We start from the raw sequence: 22,405 nt of genomic DNA, 5'->3' as shown, positions 1-22,405 counted from the left end.
GACTCTCTGTGGAAGTCATCCCCATGGAGAGGGAATGATGGGCAGATACGCCATGGGGTCCCCTGTACTCCGGCTATTCCCCACCCTGACTTGGAGAGCAGATTCTTCCCACCTCTCCCCCGGAGGGCACCCCTGCTTTCCGGACGCTGGCTTCTGACAAACAAGAGAGTTTTTGTTTTCTTTTATTTGCCTGCACACTTAAAAAAAAAAAAGACAACAAGGAGATTTTTGCTTTCTTTCCAAAACCTCTTTTAACTTTTTGCTTTTTTACTTTGTGTCTGGGGTCAAAAGGGAAATTGCCAGTGAAGATGTCATCCTTGGCATCAGCAAACCAGAGCTCCGGGGAGTCTGAGGATTATTCCTACGGGAACTGGTACATTGATGAACCGACCTCAGGAGGAGAGGCATCTCAACCAGACGAGTAAGTTTGGAAACTCCCTGTCCCGGCTTCCGAGGGGATTTGCGTGCCAAAAGCATCTCTGGTTGGGGATAGAGAAGAGTTACTGCTCCAGCTAGGCAACTGAATTGACTGGGCGACCTTGACCAAGTCACTTACTTTCTCTGGGTCTCTATTTTCCCATCTATAAAATAGCCTTTTTAAAAAAATTTCTTGTCTGCCTGTCTCATAAGGGCTGGTATAGCGAACTATTGAGTCATAAATGATGAAAAGGTGTTCTGCAAAGTGTAAAGCCTTTCAGAATAGCAAGTGATGAGAATACCCCTAGGCAATGTTTTCTGTTAACCCTTTATTCAAAGATCCCCCACCTCTGGATCCCTATATTATAATCCACTAAATCTTGGACTTGAAGGGGGGAGAGCTCTGTTCAGTCTCAGCTCTTAGTCTCTATGATCAGAGCAAATTGCCTCTTCTCTCCAGGTCTCAGTTTTGTCTTCCTTAAATGGGAATGCTGAAATCAGAGTCAAGTTAAAATCCCTATACTATGTATCACAAACACACACACACATAATATTTATGCATACATATATATGTATGTATATATGTGTGTATATATATATATGTCAGGTCTCTACTACTGGTATGACCTGGAGAAAATCACTTCGTCTCTGGGCCTCAGTTTCCTCAACTATAAAATTAGGAACTGGGACTCTATGATCCCCAAGGTCCCCAATATCCCTTCCAACTCTGACAGTCTATGTAGAAAAAGTTTTGGTCTATGTAGAGAAAACTCTATTGGGTAATGTTGGGTTATCTGCTAAAGAGTGCATAAGAAGGAGAAGGGAGGTCTAAGAAACAGTCTTGGAAGCAGAAATAAGTTATTCTGGAAACATTAATGAAATTTTTATGGGGGGGTTTACTTCCTTGGGTGCTGGCATTTTTCTGGGTCAACGATCTTCGAACATGTAAAGGAAATGTTACTTGTCAGAGAGCTAGATTGGAGCAGAGAAAGGTAAAAGCAGCCGCGGGTAGAGGAATCCTCAGCCTTGGCCACATTTGTCTTTGTGCCGAAATTTTGATGTCACTGTTTAGACCAAGTGTGTCAGAAGAACCAGGGATGTATTAGATGAATCATCTCTGCTGGGGCAGGTCTCAAAGTAGGGTTCTTGTTCTCTTCCATTCTTTTTCCCACAGCCAGCCTCCTGCCAAGGTCTGGCCCCATCCCCACCTCACAAATCTGTTTTATGGGGTAGAAAACAGTAAAGGTAAAGTGAGGGGATTGGAGAACCAGCTGTACTCACATCTGCTTCACATCAGCTTGAATTGTAGAACTAGAGATGGAAAAAAAAAAAACACAACAACAGCTAGCGAGTGTTACTCCCTGGGGCCTCAGGATTGGGTTATTCAGGCAAAGGAGATTATCCTCTGCTGGTGAAGGGAAAGGTTCCATAGCTCCAGAAAGCTCCAGTCAACCTACTCACTGGTGGGAGCAGAGGAAAGGCTGGAAATGTAATGGTGGCCAGCAACTCATAAACAAGACTTTGCCATTCAATGCTCCCTCACTGCCCCACCCCCCTTCTGCACTAGCTAGAATGCAGTGAGAATCGTGGTGTTTTAGGGTAATGGGAGGAGATGAATCATTTGGGTCAGAGTACCTTTTCAGGAAGAAGCTAAATGGGAAAGGAGGAGGAGGGATGGAGAGAATGAGTGTAGGAGAGGGCAGAATCTGGGAATAGAAGATGAGAGAGAGGAAAAAAAAACATTTTAGGGGCAGGAACCTCATCACTACAGGGCAGGGATTTCCTAAAACTTAATCTTGTGCTATCTTGGATCCTAGGCTGGGACTGAACAAAGGAGAAGGTGCCTGCTTCCAATCTCTTGCTATCTGACCCCATAATTTCAGTGGAGATATTATATCCCCCTTAATTAGGAACTGAGGAGATTTCTGTCTCTTTTCTTGGGCTGCCTGGGTAAGTGGAAGGGCCTAAGGAGCCTTGAACAGAACTGACTTTTTAATCCAATCTCTGCTACTAACTCACTGAGAGACTTTGGATAAATCATATGCCCTTTCTATGCCTTTGTTTCCCTGTGGGTTAGCAACAAGAATATTGTATAGGGAGCCACTCTCAGTGCCAGGACAGAGTATCCATGTGATGAAAAGATTCATCGTTCAGTTTAATCTGGGTATCAAGGAGTTAACTCTGACCAGGCTCCTTCTGGCTTCTACTCTGGTAATCCATCAATGCCCCAAATGGATCTGTGATATCTACCATATGGGCTCTCAATCCCTTGATGTCCATTGTAATGCACACATGTCTTCTCATCCCTCTGTGATGTTTGTCCATGTCCACAAATCCTCCACAGAAGAGCCCTCCCATTCCCCTGCAATACTGAGGTCCTTCTTCTATGTCCTAGGATCATAGGATCCAGAATTATAGGGGATCTTAGAGGCCATCTACTCCAACCCCTTCATTTTGAAGATGAGAAACCTAGATGTTAAGTGACTTGTCTAAGGTCACACAGGTACTAAGTAACAAAGTCAGAATTTAAACTCAGATCTTCTGACTCCAAAACTGGGATTCTTTCCCCTGTACCACATCTGGCTATCAATGCAATTAATAAAGCTAAATAAAGAAAACTAGGTTAAGAATATGAGTAAAGCCATTGTGTTGGGTATTGTGCAAGGAGGGAATCACAAATGTGACCGAGTGGGTGTTTTTAGGATTCTTAAGCATTCCCTCAAAGGTATGTCTCATCATTAAATAACAGTCTAATGATGAGGTCATGACCAGAGTCTAATCACTTTGCCAACTTTCCAACATTCAGAAACCCCCTGATGCTCTTGGGAAGAGGCTGGGATCCTGTGGACTTGACCCCTGTTTGACTTCTCTTTTTGAGAAGAAATTCCAGATGAGTCAGACAGGTAGACAGACACTGACTAAAGCCCTCAAGAAGATCAAGACAGTGGCAACAGCAGCCAACATTTACATTTGCTATTCATATCCATTATCACATTTGATCTCTACGGTGACCCTGTGAGCTTATACAACCCATTTTGGCAAATGAAACTGAGCCTTTTTAACCTTTCTTGGTATCCCCAGCACTTTAGCACAGTGTCTGGCACATAGTAATAGCTTAATAAATGTTTGTTGACTGGCTGCTAGTTAATAGTAGAACTGAGACTCTAACCCTGGTCTTCTGACTGTTAAGTCCCATATTCATTCCACTACACAAAGATAAAAGATGTCTGTAAGGACCAGAACTCCATAGACCCTTCGAGGCTTGGAGGCAGCAATGGTGAACCATGGGCTCTGGAGCATATCCTGTTACAAAGAAAAAAAAAAGTACGATGCTGGCCAGATCTTTGGGTTACATTAGACTTATACTGCATAAAGGGAATGTGGCTCAAAACAAATGAATCACTGGCCTGGGACTGGGATATTTTGTGGTTGAAAGGAGACTTTTACTGTAATGATATTGGACCTTTGAGAATCAGCCTGCATCACTACTCATTCCTTCTCTTCCAGCTGTGATTTTGAAGGGGAGGGGGCAATCTATTGGTTTCTTTTTTTGGTGGAGGCTACATGAGTGACCAAGGCACTTTGGTACAGTAAAGAGAGCCTAACTGACAGTCAGAAGACCTGACCTCCTCACCACCTTTCCCATACACACCATGAACTCTTCAATCCAAAGACGCTGGCCTCTTTGCTGTTCCTTATACAGGGCACACCACATCCCAGCTCAGTGTGTTCATGGGCTGTCCCCTATGCTTAGGTCTCTCTGATTTCTGACTTACCTGGTTTCCTTCAGGTCTCAGCTAACATCTCACCTGAAAAGAGTCATTCTTGATCTCCCTTAATCTAGATGTCATTTCTCTGAGATTATTTATCCTTCCTCAATTTATCTTGCCTTTACCCTGTTTTTATGTTGTTATTTGTAGGTTGTCTCTCCCATTAGACTGAATTCCCTGAGAGCAGGGATTTTTTTTTTTTTTGGCCTTTCTTTGTATCCCCAGCACTTTAGTACAGCAGCATCTGGCACAGAGTAAGAGCTTAAGAAATGTGTATTGACTGACTGACTGATTGATTGGCTTGATTCAGCTCCTGGCTATAGCCTGCCTGTAACAAAGTGACCCTGGGCACCATCATCAGAAGGCAACATGGATCTTGGTGCCTCAGTTTCTCCAGTTATATAGTTGAACATTTCTCTAACACAAGTCACAGCTGATTCTCACAAAAAGCCATCAAAATAGGGAATGGTTACTGCTCTCCTAGCATACATAGAATCATAGGATCATAGATCAAATGAAACCCCCTCATTTTACAGATTAGTAAAACTGAGGCTCAGAAAAGTGAAGTGATCTGCCTTAGATTACACAAATAATAAGCAACAGATCTAGGATTCAAACCCAAGTCTTCTGATTCTAAGTCCTACATTCTTTCTTGTCTACCTTACTTGATAACTATCCTCTATGTGTTTGCTTATAGATGTTATTTCTTTTAGAAATGGCAATATCATTTAAAAAGTCTGTCCTCATACTTTATTTCTCAGTTATCAAGCATTTATTTTTCTCTTGCCCTACTCCCTCTCATTTTAAAGACAAAATCCTTGTAACAAACATCCATAGTCAAGCAAAACAAATTCCCACATTGTCCATATCCAAAAATGTATGTCTTGTTTTATACCCTGAGTCTATCACCTCTCTGTCCAGAACAGGTAGCAGAGTTCATCTCCAGTCCTCTGGAACCATACTTAGCTACTGTATTGGTCAGAGTTCTTAAGTCTATCAGTTTGCCTTTACAATGTTGTCTTTATTCTATAACTTGTTTTCCTGACCTAACACATCTCTCTCTGTCTCTCTCTCTCTCTCCCTCTTTCCCTCTCTTCTCCATCTCCATCTCCCTCTCTCCCCCTCTCTCTCCCTCCCTCCCCCTTTCTCTCTCTCTCCCTCTCTCCTTCTCCCCTTTCTTTTCTCCCTTTCTTTTTCTCTCTTCCTGTCTCTCTCCCTTCCTCCCTCCCTCCCTCTCTCTCCACCCTCCCCTCCCCCATCCTGTTTTTTCCTTTTCTCTTCTCCCCCATCCTTTCACTATCTTCCTTCCTTAGGTGGGGAGCTAAACCCCTATTGTGAAAGTCATAGAATCATATGATTTAGAGCTAGAAGGAACCTCAGAGATCATTTGACCTTGGGGTTCTTAGCTCGTAGTCCACAGACCTCCAAGCAGTCCATAGCTAGATTCCAGAGTATCCATGAACTTGGACAGGAAAAAAATTACACCTTTATTTTCTTTTTTTGGAGGGGGGAAGGCAGGACAATTGGGGTTAAGTGACTTGCCCAAGGTCACACAGCTAGTAAGTATGTAAGTGCCTGAGGCTGGATTTGAACTCAGGTCCTCCTGACTCCAGGGCTAGTGCTCTACTCCCTGTGCCACCTAGCTGTCCCACACCTTTGTTTTCAATAGTTGTTGGGTTCTTCTGTAATCCTAGGTATTTTATTTTATAGATTTAAAACAAATGCATATTTATTTTAAAAGAAAAATGCGTTATTCTGAGAAGGGGTCCACCGGCTTTACCAGGCTTCCAGAGATCATCTGATCTAATCCAATGCTCATTTTACAGGGAGAGGAAATTGGGGCCTAGAGAAATGAAGTGACTCATCCCACCAGTCGTTGAGAGTTAGCTGTGCTTTTAAATCAACCCAAATCCTCACTCTAAATCTCATGGTCTTTCTAGGTACCACACTGCCCTCGGTACCAGTCACCATCTTGAAGGAGGTAACAGTCTAATAAGAGGGGTGGTGGCCAGGGAGGGGTATTTTAGTTTGTAAAGTTCTGGGGTTCCTAATTAGAGCCATAGGGAAGTCCAAGGATGCCCCCTGAGGTCTCTTAGAGTCATGGGATCTTAAGATCCTTGTAACAAGTGGTTCCCTTGCCCCATATCCCATTCTTCACAGTTGATGCCCAGTTGTGCTGACCAGTCCCCTTCATATCCTCACAGAATGAATTGCCTTCCTCCTCTTTTTTTTCTGGCCTGAGAAGGAGCCAGGAGGAGCACCCATGATTCTAAAGCCAATGGAAGGCTGCTAGGAAGCACAGACTGGGTACTCCTGGCTCTCTGTCCTAGATTACAGACCTCATCAAGGCCATGTGCACCATGTGGGATCTATGGAGGCTTGGCAATGGCCAATATCACAGACTACTTCCCTCCTCCATGATGAACCTAATGCTGTTCAGGACTGGACAATATCCTCTAAGTTAATAGAATGAAAATATTGCTTTGCTCTAGGGTCTGGATTTTAACTGCCCTAAGAAGAAAAGACCTGCTGGAGAGGGAGAAAGTGAAGGGGGGCGGGGGTTCTGTGGAGGCCCACAGCCCATCTGCATAATACATGCTGGGTCTTATAAAGCAGAGAGTAATTTCTGTAAATCCAATCCTTCTTCCCTCTGGGGAGGCAGACTTGTGGTGAACATTGAGCCTGTTTTTTTCCCTGAATGCCTTCCTCTTTCCTGCACAGAGAAACCTGCCTTCCTTTCCTTAACTCCTTTCAGTCTGGGCTGGGATGAGGGGGAGGTGAGGGAACTCAGCCAGAGGACTTTTTAATAGGTTTCATGGAGAAAAAGAGCAAAAACAGGATCTAGCACTCAAGGGGACATTAGAAAGCATCTCATCTCATGCCCTGAACTTACAGATGAATGAATGGATGGCTGTATGAATGAATGAAAAGAACAAACAAATGAATGACTGGAAAAACCTGTTTCATTTATTAAGTACTTACTATGTGCCAAGCTCTGTGCTAAGTGCTGGGGATACACATTTTTTTTTTAAAAAGCGAAGACAGTCACTACCCTGAAGGAGTTTACATTCTAACAAGAGAAGATGACATATAAAAGGAAGTGGGGGACCACGGAGAGGGATTTTGATTTGGAAAGTTACAGGGATCCTGATTAGAATCAGAGGAAAGTAGGTTAACACACCCTTTCCAGGATTAATGGCAGTATTGATTTTGATTATAATTCTAAACTTCAGCAAGGCAGCTGGCAAGAAAGCGGTGGGGGAGCTTTGTGGGACTTGACTGGACCTGATCTGAAATAGTGGGGCCTGGGAGGAATAAAACAGACTGCCCTCAGAGGGCCTCAAATGATTCCCCAAACTCAAGTCTTCTGGATCCAAGTCAAGGAGATGATAGATGTAGGCACTCGCAAACCTTAAAGTGCTGTATGTGCTAATGGTTATTGCTCTCTAAACCTAGGGCTCTTTCTTCTTTATCATGATGTTTTCTTTGCATACAGATCTTAAAGTGAGTCCAGGACTCAGGATCTCAGGTGCCCAGAGCCCAGTGCCTGGCATCTCCCTACTGCTCCCTTGACGTTCCAGACTTTTTACCCACTCTCATCCTGGGTCTGTTATGCTCTGTGCTCTAGACCTTGTCTGTCATCCATCCTTGGTCCCCCAATTTTCTTGGTCCTGTTTTCTACTGGGCCAGATGTGGTCTTCACTCTGGACATTGAAATCCTCTCAGTGCATCCTAAGATTGAATTTCCTTTTGGTTACTACATCATACCCTTACCCTTAATTGAGTTTACAGTTTGGTAAAAAGCTACAGGCTTTTTTTTTTCCTTTATATGAACTGTAATTGTCTACCCATGACTCTCCCCTTTTATATGTGTACAGTTAAATTTTTTCAACCCATATATACAACTTAATTAAATTCAGAACATCATTTTAACCTTGTTGAGATATTTGAGGATCACAATTCTGTCATCTAGCTGTCCCTCCTGGCTTCATGCCATCACAAATCTAAGAAGAAGGCTGTCTGTGCTTTCATTCAAGTCAATGAAAATAAAATCGCATTGAACAGAGCCAATGACACTCCTGTGATGCCCACCTAGAGATCTCATCCTAGGACAATATTCTTCGCCACTCTTTGGGTCTGTTCAGTCAATAAGTTTGAAATGTGATGTGGCGCAGTGGATGGAGCATTGGCCCTGGAGTCTAGAAGGACCTGAGTTCAAATTTGACTTCAGACAGTTGTTACCTTTGTGACCCTAGGCAACTCATTTAACCCCAATTGCCTCCAAAAAAGCAAAAGCACAATCTCATCTTTTATATCTCTTTATCTTCCCATATCTCTTCCATCTGGTCCACAAGGATATCAAGAAGGACTGTGTTAAATGCCTTTTTCACATCCAAGTTTACCATGTCTATGGAATTGCCCCAATAAATCAGATTAATACCCTGGCAGTTACAAAGATCATGTGGCAGGACTGGTTGTTGGTCAGCCTATATTAGCTCAGATGTGATCACTGCTTTCCTTTCTTGTAGGTAGGCTGGAGTCCTAGAGTCCTCTCTGGCTAGTATTTCCATCTCTCCCTGGGGAGCAGAAGTCAAAAGTGCTGGGCATGATGGGAAGGAATTACAAAATTACTGACTGTGGGGGTCTCAGAGGCTGGCTCTTTCAGTGGAAAGTGATGAGATGGTGGAGAAATGTCCTCTTCTGAATGGATCTACTCTGAATTTCATCACGAGAAAAAATAAATAAAAACTTACATTTGCACATGACTTTATGCTTTCCACAGCACTTTCCCACCTGTCATTTAGTCTTTATAGTATCTTTGTAAGGGTAGTAGGGCAAGGATTGTTATTATCCCCATTCCCCACATGAGAAAACTGAAGCTCAGAGACAGGAAGTGTCTTGCCCAAAGTCATGCCCAGAGAGCTATGTACACAGCTGTGGCGCATAGACTTCCTAACTCTCAGCCCAGGGCTCCTCCCATTGCACCAGATATCCTCGAAATACCAATGAAGTGAGAATTTCCACTCTCCTCCTCTCTCATCCATTATTTCCAAAGGTCCCCATGGGGTATGGAGACTGGAATGAGTATTAAAAGAAGGTATTTGCTAGGGATACATCTGGAATGTCAGGAATATCTCAAGGTCCAGACACTGGATGCCTGTCCAGAGGGTAGGGACAAAGGACAAGGGGAAATCATCTGATTGGTGTGTGTATGTGTGAATATAACCCATACAGTGATAGACAATGGGGAAGTGAGGGAACATAAATTTATTAAGCACCTACTGTGTGCTAAGCAGTGTACTGAGTGCTTCACAAACCTCTCATTTGACCCTGTAAAGTACGAGATGTAGGAGGATATGGGATTGAGGGGATCCCTCTACCACTGGGTTAAGTCACAGACTCATTCCAGAATAGCAGAAAAAATACTGGATTTGGAATCAGAAAACCTGGGCTTCCATCCCAGTTCTGTCATTGGATAAATTGCTTCTTTTCTGAGTCTCAGTTTCCTTATGTGTAAAATGAGAGAGTTGGACACAGTATCTCAAGTCCCTTTTGGCTCTAAACCCTATGGTTCAAGGACACTACTTGAAGACTCCAGTGTGAAGTCCTTGTCTTTGAGGGAGAAGAGGTCAGGGAAGTTCCACTTTGGGAACCATATAAGAATAATCATAATTTTTTGCAAGTGCTGGAGCTTATGTTTCATTCTCCCAGCATCCCCTACTTTCTTCCTATCAAACCTGCCCTCAGCAGTTATTTGGGTATTGTTCATTATGGGCTCTGCCTCTCCCAGGGCCAAGTGCATTCTTAGTTGGAATACCCCTTGGGAACCCTCGAATCCTAGAATCTTTGTATGTTAGGGCTGGAAGGAACCCCAGAGGCCCTTGAATCTATTTGCCAATAGGGAAACTGGAGAAAGAATCTATCCGCATGAAACTTGGTTTTTAAGCACAAAGGTAGGGGGAGGGGTGGATTTTGATAGAGGGCTTTCATAGGACTGCAGGAATCACAGCTTCAGTTGCAAAGAAAGCTCTGTTCCTAACTCCTTCCTTCCCCTACCAGTCTCCTTGCCAAAAGGTGGGGACCAGATGACTTGGTAAGTTCTTTGTCGGCTCTCAGCCTTTTAAGTATTTCCCTCTGGGATAGAGAGGAAGAGGTGGTTCTGGCCTTGGGCTATGAGGCTGTGATGTTCCCGGTTATAGAGTCACAGTGTTCTCCGTCTTGTGGGGCCCGGTTGCTGGAAGTCTCCCCTGCACTCTTGGCTGTAATTTCCCAAGGAAAATGTGAAGAGAGCAAGCAATGGGAATTCATTACATGCCCTAGTGGAAGTGCTGCAGGAGGCAGGACGGATGAGGGCAGTGGAATGAAGTACTGGAGATGTGTGGCCAAGACTGGGAGGTGGTGAGGAGATGGATCTCTTTCAGGCCTGAAACCTTTTGTCCATCAGCCTTCTCTCCTCCATACATCCATGAGCCCAGGGCCTTCTCTGTTCTTTCCCTAATCTTCAAGTTGTGTCCTCTTGAGTCCTCCCCTGCCCCAATCCTTCACCCTTATAGAAAAAGTTACACCTGGACTTAGGAACCCAGCCAAGGCCCCCAGGTGTTGTTCTTCTCAGTCATTTTTCCCAGCTAGGACTATTGAGCAATCACTTAACCGCCAAGTCTACTGAGCAGCTTCTGTATCTACAGAGCCCTGGTGGGTGTTGTAGGAGAGATGGGGGAAGAAAAAGAAGAAAATGATGATGATGAGGAGGAGAAGACAGTCTCTTACTATGGTGTTCTCACAGGCTAGTTGATGAGTCATAGAGGTGAAGAGCACTAGAACTGGAAGTCACCTTAAGAGGATGGCTCATCTGAACAGCCTGTTTTACAGATGGGGAAGCTTAGGCAAACAGAAAGGAAGTGACCTACCTAAAGCCACACAGCTTGTAAGTCTTAGAAGTAAGACTTGAAGACAGAAGAGAAACAAGAATAGAAACTCTTTGAGGGCAGGGACCCTTTTTCATTCTTGTCTTTGGATCTGTAGTTCCTGGCACCTAGCAGAAATTTAACAAATGACCAGTGAATTGATTAGATCTCATATCTGCTCACTGCCTGTGAAGCAGTATATCCATCAAGCCATCCCCTGGCTCACATGTGAAACAAAGGGCAACACACAAGGTGTGGAATCCTGAGTAAGACTGGCTGGTCAGACTTGGAGGGCTGCAGGAGTTCCAAGAAGAATGTGGACTGCAGTGGTCAGGGAAGACTTCTTGGAGGAGATGGCCCTACAGTGGAGCCTTGAAGAATGGAGAGGGTTGAGAATGGAGGTTATTCTAGGGTTGGGGGGAATGAGCATGTTTATAGCATCACAGAAAATAGACTGACAGAGGGGACCATAGAGGTCATTGAGTCCAGTGTCTTCATTTAACATCTAAGCCAACTGAGGTCTCAGAGAGAAGATTTGACTTGCCTGTGGTATCAAGTGCAGAATTTGAACCCAGACCCTGTGATTCTAAACTTAGTGGTCTGTACCCACTGGGTAGGTGAAGTACCCCACAAGGTTGGAGCATGTTGAGGAGCCATGAGACAGAACATTGGGCAGGTGGCAGAGGGCCAGGAATTGTAGGGGCTTGAGAAGCATTCCCACTAAGGGCTCAAATGTGTGCATGGTAAACCACAGCCCACTGGCACTTGGCCTGTCTCATCCTTGGGGCTGGGTGAACCCTGTTAATGTCTTTGTGCTTCTCTCTTTCTCACTGTGTCTCCAGAACTATTCCAGCCTGCCATCACAGCTTCCCACCCAGCCTTTACCATACCTGCTTGGCCCCGCTATCGGTGAGTACACTTGGGCTTGGGGCTGTCCTGCCTTCCCATGAAGGAGGATCTGCTCCAACGCCTACCCTGGGACAGGTGGTGCCTGCAGCCCAGGCAGAGTGGGGAGGCCAAAGACTTTCCACACACTCACTCATCCAATCAAGGGGCATTTACTAAGCTGCCTACTATGTGCCTACTATGACACTAGGGGTACATTCAAAAGTGAAACAGTCTTTGTCCTCAAGCTTATAGACTATTAGTGGAGACAATATTTGTGCAGACATGTAAGTATATAGAGATTTATATGAAATTCTGCATATACAGAAGGCATCAGCAGCTGGGGCAGGGTGGTGGGGGGTGGGCAGGAAAGGTCTCAGGTAGAACTTGAGCAGAAGGAAAATGGATCTGAGAGGTCAGGGTGAGGAGGGGGGCTTTCAGCTCAGAGACAAAGATGGAATGTCATGGCTGAGGACAAGGGAGGAGGCCAGACTGAAAAGTATAGGGTGAGGAGTAATTCGTACTCAGCCTGGAAAGAGGGCTGGAGCCAGGCTGTAAGACAAGGGAGGAAGGAAATGAGCACTTATTAAATGCCTACTACGTACCAATTTACAAATTTGTACCTACTATGTACCAATTTACAAAGCAGTTTACAAATACAATCTCATTTGATCCAACAGCCTTGTGAGGTAGGTGCTATTATGATACCCCCATTTTACAGATGAGGATCTGAGGCAAACAGGGTCATATAGCTAGTGTCTGAGGACAGATTTGAACTCGAGTCTTCCTGACTCTAGGCCTAAGAGCTCTATCTACTGGACCACTTAACATTTATTAAGTGTGAAGTATTGTGCAAGGATTTTTATGTGAAAAAGTCTATTTCTGCCTGCTAAGAACTTACAATCTAGTAGGAAAATTAAAATAGGCACACAAATAAATTTAATAAAAAAATAGAATATGATGGAGGTTAAAAAAAGAGATACAAAGTGATCTAGGAGAATGGAGAGGATATGTTCAACTAGAAGGGATCTGGGAAGTCTTTGTAGCAGCATCTGAGCTGAGTCTGAAAGGAAAAGAAGGCTTTCAACAGGCAGATGGGGTGGGGAGTGTCCAGAGGCAGAAGCGGGTGGGTAGAGATCAGCAAACTGCTAACAGTTCAGTCTTATAGGAATATACATGTGTGGGTATCTTCAAGACTCCATGCTTGGCCCCCTCCCCCCCTTCCCTACCATCCCTCCCCCCCCTCCTATCCCTTCACCCTTCTTCCTTTCTCTCTTCTCTCCTTCCCTTCCCCTTTCCCTTTCCTTTCCCTTTCTCTTTCCAACCATTCATTCGCTTGACTCCAGGTATCACCTCTGTGCACTTGATCCCCAAATCTATCTTCCCAGCCCTAAGCTCCTCTTGAGCTCAAGCCCTGTAGCTCCAGGTCCCTGCCCCACATCTGCACCTGGGCATCCCTCTCCACTCCACCTGTCCAAAACTGAACTCATCCTCCCTTCCTAAGCTCTTCCTCTGAATGTCCCTCTTCTACTGCTATCACTCTATCTTCTCAGGCTCAACATTTTGGAGTCTCCATGGACTCTTCCCTCTCATCAATTCCTGTAGATTCAGTCTCTCCAGTATCTCCCCTTTCAGTCCCCTCCCTGGCCGCTCACTGTCACCACCCTTGTTCAGACTCTTCATCTCTTCCGAGGCTCTCCTAATGGCCCCCAGACCACTAGTGTCTCCCCTAGATAACCCACCCTTCCCACTCTCGCCAAAGTAGCTTTCCTGATGCCCAATTGGACTGCATCCTCCTCACCTTCAAACCTTCATGGACTTCTTCTGCCTTGAATCTTTCCAACGCACTTTATGCTTCTCCCTTCACCGGGTTACGTTGCAGAGCACTCCACTGTCTCAGATCCCCTTCTGCCCTCTTCTGCCTCCCCCTTCCTCTCCATCTCTTGGAGCCCTTCTCCTCTTAGGCTCATCCCTGTGAGGCTTTCCCCAAGCTGACAATGGTGACTTCCTCTTCAAACTTCTCTGTAGCACTTGGACCAGAAGTTCTTTCTGTGCTCATCTGTATCATAGCTACTTATTTATGTAAATCACAGACCTCCTATGAGATCCCAAGTTCCTCCAGGGCAAAGACTGCCATACTGCAATTTTATCTTCCTACTGCCTAGGTCTGTGCCTCAGATACAGCTTGATAAAGATTTGTTTGATTGTGTACAATGAAATAAGGACGGAGCCAAAATTCGGAGGGCTTTGGATCCCAGGATGAGGTGTCTGTAGCTCTCCGGTCCACCTACCTCATCTTCATCAAACAACATTAAATGGTGCTTTAACATTTAGGCAATAGGAAGCTGTCAGAGATTCTCGAGCCCCAGGGGAGTGATGTATGTTTAGATCTATGCATTAGACTGGCCCCAACTCAGGGACAGAAGAGACTGATTTTGAGGAAGGACACCAGTAGGGATGGACGGGTGACAAACTAGGGGAAGGGGGCCTGTGCTGGGGAAACTGACTAAACACCCCTTTCTGGGGTGAGAGGGGAAAAGCAACAGTAGGGAGCAGAGTCCTTGAATACTTGGCATCCGGGCCCAGTTTCCTGGGACAATCCTGGCCAGTTCGGGGTTTGTGTAGGGATGCCCTTCCTCACTTCCGCTATCTCCCCTTATTAAATTGTGAGCTTCTTGAGAGCAGAGACTGTCTTGACTTTCTAATCGTATTCCCAGTGCTCAGCACAGTGCTCGGCACTTAGTAAGCACCAAATGAATGCTTTTTCATTCATTCATTCATTCATCCATTCTTTCATTCACTGTCCCCCGTGACATGACATGGGTTGTCACCAATCCTAAGAGCCCCCTCCCCAGGCTCTGAATGACTTCTTGTCAGGAAACTGCACAGATGATTCCTGTCTGGGTACAAGAGGGTCTAAATGAGCTCTCTTCTGGTGCTGGGATACTGGGATGCTCACAACGCTCACAGTCATCCTGGTTGGATTCGCTTCTCTCCTGTGTAGCTGGCTGCCATCTTGCTGCTGTCCCTGCTAGTGAAGCGCAGGAGGCTCTGCCTGGGGTGCTGGCATGGGATCTTTGGACTTCCCAGGTAAGGAGAAGGAGCATCTAGGATGCTGAACCTGCAGGACCCAAGCCCAGAGGCAGTGCAGTCTATAGCAGAAGGAGGCTTGGATTGAAAATCCAAGGGTTTGGGATTAAGTCCCTGCTATGTGTTTTTTGTGTGACCTTGAATAAGCCTCAATTTTCTAATCTGTAAAATGACAATGAGAATCACTGCATACCTGTCTTTAAGGATGTTGGGCCAGAAAGTATTCAATGAATGTGATTGATTATTCAGAGCATAGGTCCAAGTTCATGGCCAATAGGCACCTACCAAAAGTTAGGAGAATTTGATGCTGGGACATTCATTTGAAATTCCTTTGAATTGAATTGAATGAATTGAAATTCACTTGAAATTCTAAACAAGGTGTAGAAATCCTGATGGGGGAGGGGCTATCTCTTCTAGAGCAATCAGGAGTTAGCTGTAAGTTCCAGGGCTGGTCACTTAACCTCTCTAAGACTCGGTTGCTTTGCCTATAAAACAGAAACAGCCCCATCTCAGAGGGGTGTTGTGGAAATCTGGTGAGATGACAGGATTGGGATGTAAGCAGCATGCAGGGGAGGGACCGCTAACCCTAATTTAATATTTCTCCTCATCCCTGTTCCCATCCCACCCCCCACCCCATGTATCTCATCCATTTGGCTGCAGTCCTTTGGATTTCTTGGCAGAAGAAAGTGGCCGGCTGGTGCCTGTGGCTGTGTTTGGGATCCTCTTCACTAACCTCTGTGTGCTGGGTTTGGATGAAAACCCATTGCCCTTCCTCCCCATCTCCTCCCCAGCTGGTCAAGGTAGTACTGTGTGTAGCTATGGGTCACTTCATTGATGGCTGTCCTGCTTCCATAGGACTGGGGAGGTGGTAAAACACAGAGCTGCCTCCCTGTAATGGGAAGGAAGGGTCTGCTTGTATGGGGTGTTGTAAGATGCTCAGGGAAGGCCTCCTGGCCTAGAAATTATCCCTGCTTACCTGTTACAGTGCCTGAAATCTCACCATTAGCACTTTCTCCTCTCTTTGGATTTACTATTAGAATAATGCTAATAATGGCTGATTTGATAATGTTGAAAATAACTAACATTTATAATGCTGATAACTACCATTTACATATTAATTTTAAGGTTTGCAAAGAACTTTATAAATATATAATATATAGTATATTATGTGCTAACCTATTTTTATATATTATATGTATATAATTTATAAAGTTCTTTGCAAATCTTAAAAATACTATGTAAATACTAGCTATTATTAGCATTATAAATGTTGGAGATAGATACATAGATAGATAGATAGATAGATAGATAGATAGATAGATAGATGGATGTTCCTTACAACAACCCTATGAGGGAAATGCTATCATTACCTCATATTGCAGATGAGGAAACTGAGGATGAGACATTTGGGGGAAGTCACACAGCTAGTAAGCATCCGAGGCATAATTCAAACTCAAGTCTTTATGACTCCAGGTCCACCAGGCTAACTAGCTGCCTCTAAGCCACCCAGCATTATCCTTTCTAAGGCACTCTCTTCCAACATTTGGTGGCTCCCACCTTGATGCTTTGAATTCTTTCTCCAGACCTTTGCTCTCAGCTCCTCCATGCAACCTGCCAAGTGCTAGGAATAGACAGCATCACCTCTCCAGTACCAGCTGCCTGTCCAGGCTTCCTGGAGCAAGGTGGATGATCAAGGTCTTAAGTTTCCAATTATTTCTTCCCATGAAAAATAAATAATTAGGTGTTAGTGGAGCCTCAGTTAAATAGATCGAATGGGGGCCGGAGGGCATCAGTAAAGCCAGTAGTTAGAAGAGTGGTCAATGAACTGGAAAGCCAGGTGTGTCTTGTCCAGTCTACAAACGGCCGATCAGTTTGAATGTCTCTACTTTGGTGATTAACCAACAGCAGTTTGGACAAATAAGACTGTCTTTCCAGTTTATTGACTGCCCATTTGCCTGGCCATTGGCTTTGTGGATATCTTTTGGGGTCCTTACTAGATCTGCCTAGCGAGATTTCTGTTAACATGTCAGTTCCCTTTTGGTTTACTGAATTTCAAATATCGGGACTTCCTTGGAGTCCCAACCTGATATTAGGCTGTTGTGGCCATGTCTTGGGATATTAGACAGGGAGACAGGAGACTTGGCTTCAAATCCTACTTGTAAGGCTGCTTACCACCTTGTGACCTTGGGTAAGTCACTGAATCTCTACGGATTTTAGTTCCTTCATCTAAGAGTGATCAGTTAAGACGACCTCTAAGATCCTTCTAGGTCTATGATCCGGAGGCACTTGAGTGGGTACCAGCATATGGAGTGATTTTTCTTAGCTCTGCCTGATTGAATTGTCTTTTATAGAGAATTCACTTCTGGCTATGGAGAGATATGTCCAGGAAAGGGATAGGAGGGGAGTATGTAAGAAATCCCAAAACATCTCAGCCTCTATTTGGGAGAGTTGTGATCATAAATGTCAACTGCCTGGCAAGTTTTGTTTGAAAGACTTTGAGCCTGAGAGGAATTCATTAACCAACCACCAAGCATTTTCTGAGTCCTTGGTGGTAAAGAGGAAGAAAAACCTTGCTTTGTTCTGCTCAATCCCAGAGAGATGATCCAAGAGCATTGGGTAGAAGAGGTAAATCTATTAGAGGGTATTCTGGGCTGTGTTAGGGAGTGCTGGGCTCCTTTGCCCTGGGGATGCTCCAAGAGAGGTTTCTGTCCAGATATAGGCAGGTTGGATGCTTCATTTCTGAATCCCCTTCTACCTGAGAGATTCTGTGATTGAGGGGCTTGAGCTGGTCCTTGGAGAACATGCAGGTGGAGAGGTTCCAAAAATTTATTCCAAGCAGGGGGCATATAGCATTCTATGCATTGAGGAACAGCCAAGGATGACACATGGGTTGGAGGAGGGCAGGAGGAAAAGTTGGACATTGGGACCCATCAATGATTATAGTTTGTCTAAATGTTCATTTTTCTGGGCCATGTTGAATTGCCCCTTCCCCAATTCTCCTGTGTTCAGAGTAGGGGTGAGGGTGGGGGTGGGGTTGTGTCTGTGCCAATTGTTTTATCTGGTGACTTCTGGTTACTGCCTGGAAGGGGTGGGGGCATCAGCACTGGGGATAGCAGAGAGAACTGTGTGCTGCTGAGTGGGCATCTCAGGATGTTATAAACACACAAATCCTCCTGGGCTCAGCTGGCCAGGTCAAAGAGAGCTTTGCTGGGGCTCCTCTAACTTATCTGGCACTTTGACTCATGTGAAATCCCCTTAAGTAAAGGCTCTGCTAGAGATCCAGGGACCCTTCCTGGAGCGGGGTGAGGCATCAGAGATGAGAGCTTAGCCTGTGGCCTTGTACCACAAGAGACAATGCCAATCCTAATGCAATGGTAACTAGCAAAGGGTTTGTCATCTGGGGTAACAGCCACAAGAGCTGAGTTTGAATTCTTGCTTCACCAAATCAACTTACATCAATTGCTTCACAACTCATGGCATGAAACTATGGCAAGTAATTTTACTTCTGTGGGCCTTGGTTTCCCCATTTCTGAAATGAGACTGATAATCCTTGTCTTAGGTGTCCCGGAAAGACTCAAGAAGCCTCGAAGACAGTGGGATGAAGATCAACTCTCAGTTACCCATATATGTCAGACCTAGGCCAATGTCTGGCCCCAGCCCTCTTGCCTGGTCATTAGCAGCTTCCTCTTACTATCAGCCAATTAACTTTCAGGGGAGCTTAACTTATTTCATTCCCTTCTCCCACAATAGCTTAGTGCAGCTCAGGGCCAAACAGAATTGATTTTTTAAAATTATCTACTATTTTATATTACCCAGTTACTTGTTCCTGCCTAACTCTGGAGTCAGCTGAGGTGGCCAGCAACAGGCAGGGACTGTATGGAGGAGACCAGGGGAATATTCTTGGTCCTTGTCCTTGGGGGCTCCCAGCATGGTTGGGGAGCCAGGGATCACACACAGAAGACAGACTGGAAGTAGTATGTCACCAAGTTCAGAATGAGATCATCAACTCAGGATGCTGGAAGAAGTCAGTGAGGAGGAAGGCTTAGAGTGAGGGGCTGATCCAGGGGAGGTGGTGATGTGGTAGTGATTGGGGGCAGGGCTAGTGGCTAGGGGGAGCAGGGAGAAGAGTGACATCCCAGACATGGGGAAAGAGTAGAAGGCCAAGCATCAAGGTAGGACTTAGTAGATCCTGGGTGGAAGGCACAAGGGTGCTTCCTTCCAGCAGATTCCTCTCCCTACAGGCCAAGGACCTGGCTTCTAGGGTCTCTCACTGGGCCAGCTGGCTTCATTTAGCCCTGACATGACCATTATGAGAAAAACCCAAGACGTTGACAGAGTAATTATGGTCTGAGCACTCACTTCTGTTTTCTGCCACCCCTCCCCCAATTCCTTTGTCTGTCTGTCTGTCTGTCTGTCTGTCTTCCTCTAGGTTACTGGAAGACCTTGGCTTTGCTCTACTACCCCGCCCTCTACTACCCTCTGATTGCGTGTGCCACAGTCCGACACCAAGCCGGATACATCCTGGGCTGCTTACTCTCCTGGGCCCACTGTGGGGTCCAAATATGGCATAAAGTGGAGTGCCCTCAGACACCCAAGGTAAGGTTCTGCTCTAGCAGAGTGCACTGACTCATGGGGGCATGGAAGTATAGCCTGCTCCATGAAAGGCCACACTTGGGAGGGCTTGCTTCACCAGGAGGCAGGAAACCTGGGTTCAAATCCTGCTCTTACTTCTCTTTCTCCACTCCTTACCCTTACTTGTCTCAGGCAGGTCATGAGCTTTGGGTTCCTCAGATGCAAAAAGTGTGGGCTGGGCTACATGGTCCCTAAGACCCTTGGAGGAATCTGGGGGCTCAGTGGGTAAAGCACTAGCCCTGGAGTAAGGAAGACTTCAGTTCAAATCCAGCCTCACATACTTACTAGCTGTGTGACCCTGGACAAGTCACCTAACCTCTGTTTGCCTCAGTTTCTTAAACTGAAAATGGAGATATTAATGACATCTATCTCTTAGGGTTGTTGTAAGGATCAAATGAAATCATGTGTATGTTTAAAAAGCACATAATAGGAGCTTTATAAATGTTCCTTCCCCCGTAGGGGATGGGAGAAGTCAGGAAAGGCTCCCTGGAGGAGGAAGCACTTGACCTGGGCCTTGAAAGATAGGGGAGGCTTGGGAGAGGAAAGGGAAGGGATTTCACATGGGTGTGGGGTGAAGTGGGGTGAACACCATACATGAAGCAACCAGCAGGGATGAACCTGGCACAGGCCCCAGACAATGAAGAGCCCAGCTCAGCGAGAGCAGATGGAGGGTCCATGTGGGAGAGAAGCGTGATAATAGGCTGGGAGGGCAGGGGGTGGGCTATGGATTGAGGAGGACTTGGAATAACACTGGGCTAAGTTCAGGCTTTATCCTGTAAACAGTGAGGAGTCGTCAGAGCTTCTTGAGGTAGAAAGTGACTGGGTAAAAGTTAACAGGACCACACTGTGTAAAAACAAAATCAATTTATTCCTTTCTTCTTCCAATTACTCAGTGGTTTATTTTTTTAATTAAAAAAACCTGTTTGAACCACAGATCATAATAAATATATATCTATATCTACCTATCCATCTATCTAGATATCTATCTATGTAGATATCTATCTAGATATCTATCTATTATCTAGATATCTATCTATTTATCTATCTGTCTGTCTGTCTATCTATCTATCTATCTATCTACCTACATATCTATCTATCTAGGGTATCCCAAAAGTCTCAGCCCAGCTTTAAGCTTTAATAACCTTTAAATAGCACTTAGCATAGTGCCTGGCACATAGTAGGTGCCTGATAAATATTTATCGATAGAGTGATTTAAAGAACTTTAATAGCTTTAAACTGCTCTGAGATTTTTGGGACATTGCACATACATACACACATACATGTATACATATATGTATATATATATATACACATATGTATCACAGTCATAACTCCCACTTATATAGCACAAGTTACTCTCAACTCCATTTTATAGATGATTAAACTGAGCCTCAGAGGTCGAAGTGATTTGCTCAGAATCACACAGCTCAGAAGTGTCAGAGCCAGGCTTCAAACCCAGATTTTCTCACTCTTGCATCACAGCTGCCTTTGCCTCCATTCATCTCCAGGTCCCTCTGCAAGCTGCGCCTCCACCCCCATGCTTGTGGAGGCCAGTTGGAGACCCCAGGGAGGTGGGCAGGTGTGGGAAGTAGGGCCTAGTTGTCGGTCTTCCTTGGGCAAGGAGGGAGGGAGCAGGGTTGAGGGTTTCCGGGGTGGGGTGGGCGAGGCTGGAAAGCAGCTCAGGGCATTATTGGTCTGTCCAGATCTACAGGTACTACTCCCTGCTGGTCTCCCTGCCCCTCCTCTCTGGCCTTGTGCTCCTGAGCCTTTGGTACCCTGTGCAGCTCCTGAGAAGCTGGAGTGGAAAGATGACCCCGGCCAGCCCAGAGGTAACTGTGGGGGCTGTTCATGCTGCCTCTGTCACATTCCAGGCAGCTTTGGAAGTTATGGGGCGGAGGTGGGCACTGAGCTTAGCCTGTGGGCAGAGATAATAATCATGAGTCACATTTCTATGGCAGCATTTCTCTGGCAGATTTACATGTCCCCCCAGCACTCTGTGAGGGAGGACGTGGGTATCGGATCATCCAAGATTTATGGGGAGGGGAAAACCATAGATTCCGAAGGTTAAGTGATAGTTCCTCTGGCTGCCAGATCAATGAACTTTCTACAACAACCAATCAATTTAGTAGCAAGCATTTATTAAGCACCTCCTGTATATAGCCAGGCACTCTGCTGGCTCTTTTTATGACACCCAACTGCAAAGTGAGCAAGCATTTAGTCATGATAATAGCTACCGTTTACATAATGCTTACTATGTGCCAGACATTGCACTCTATAACTATTACCTCATCTGATCCTCACAACAGCCCTGGGAGTGGGTGCTATAATTACCCACATTTTCCAAATGAGGAAACTGAGGCAAACAGAGGTTAAGTGACTTGCCCAGGGTCACACAGCTAGTAAGTGTCTGAAGCCGGATTTGAACTCACGAAGATGCATCTGCCTGACTCCAAGCTCTATCTGCTGAACCACTTACCCATGGGTTGGACGACCCCACTTGAATAACACTGACTCACTTCCCTCTTTTTACTAACATCTCTCTTTAATAACTTCTCTCTCTTTAATAACATCTAATTGACATCTAGTTAGCTTTTTAAGTTCTGTGATAAGAATTGCTTAACCTCTCTGATACCCAGTTTCTGGTTGTTGAGTCGTTCCCCCACACCCAGTTTTGATCCCAAGGCCTGGAACTTTGGTATGCTGCCC

The 22,405-nt window shown here is 45.2% G+C and overlaps 1 protein-coding gene across 1 annotated transcript in view; it reads left to right on the top strand.

The window, feature by feature from the left end:
- Positions 1 to 278: 278 nt before the first annotated feature.
- Positions 279 to 22,405, top strand: part of STRA6 (signaling receptor and transporter of retinol STRA6) — a 48,044-nt gene continuing 25,917 nt past the window's right edge. Inside the window, exons 1-6 of the mRNA XM_036736010.1 lie at positions 279 to 421; positions 11,935 to 12,001; positions 14,982 to 15,067; positions 15,728 to 15,867; positions 19,497 to 19,663; positions 21,403 to 21,528. Coding sequence (XP_036591905.1) covers positions 309 to 421; positions 11,935 to 12,001; positions 14,982 to 15,067; positions 15,728 to 15,867; positions 19,497 to 19,663; positions 21,403 to 21,528 — 699 coding nt within the window. The 5' untranslated portion in view covers positions 279 to 308. The remainder of the gene's footprint in view (positions 422 to 11,934; positions 12,002 to 14,981; positions 15,068 to 15,727; positions 15,868 to 19,496; positions 19,664 to 21,402; positions 21,529 to 22,405) is intronic.

This window comes from Trichosurus vulpecula, chromosome 8, assembly GCF_011100635.1.
Source record: "Trichosurus vulpecula isolate mTriVul1 chromosome 8, mTriVul1.pri, whole genome shotgun sequence".
NCBI classification, from domain to species: Eukaryota; Metazoa; Chordata; class Mammalia; order Diprotodontia; family Phalangeridae; genus Trichosurus; species Trichosurus vulpecula.
Note: the sequence above shows the minus strand (reverse complement) of the source record. Positions and strands in the feature narration are given on the sequence as shown.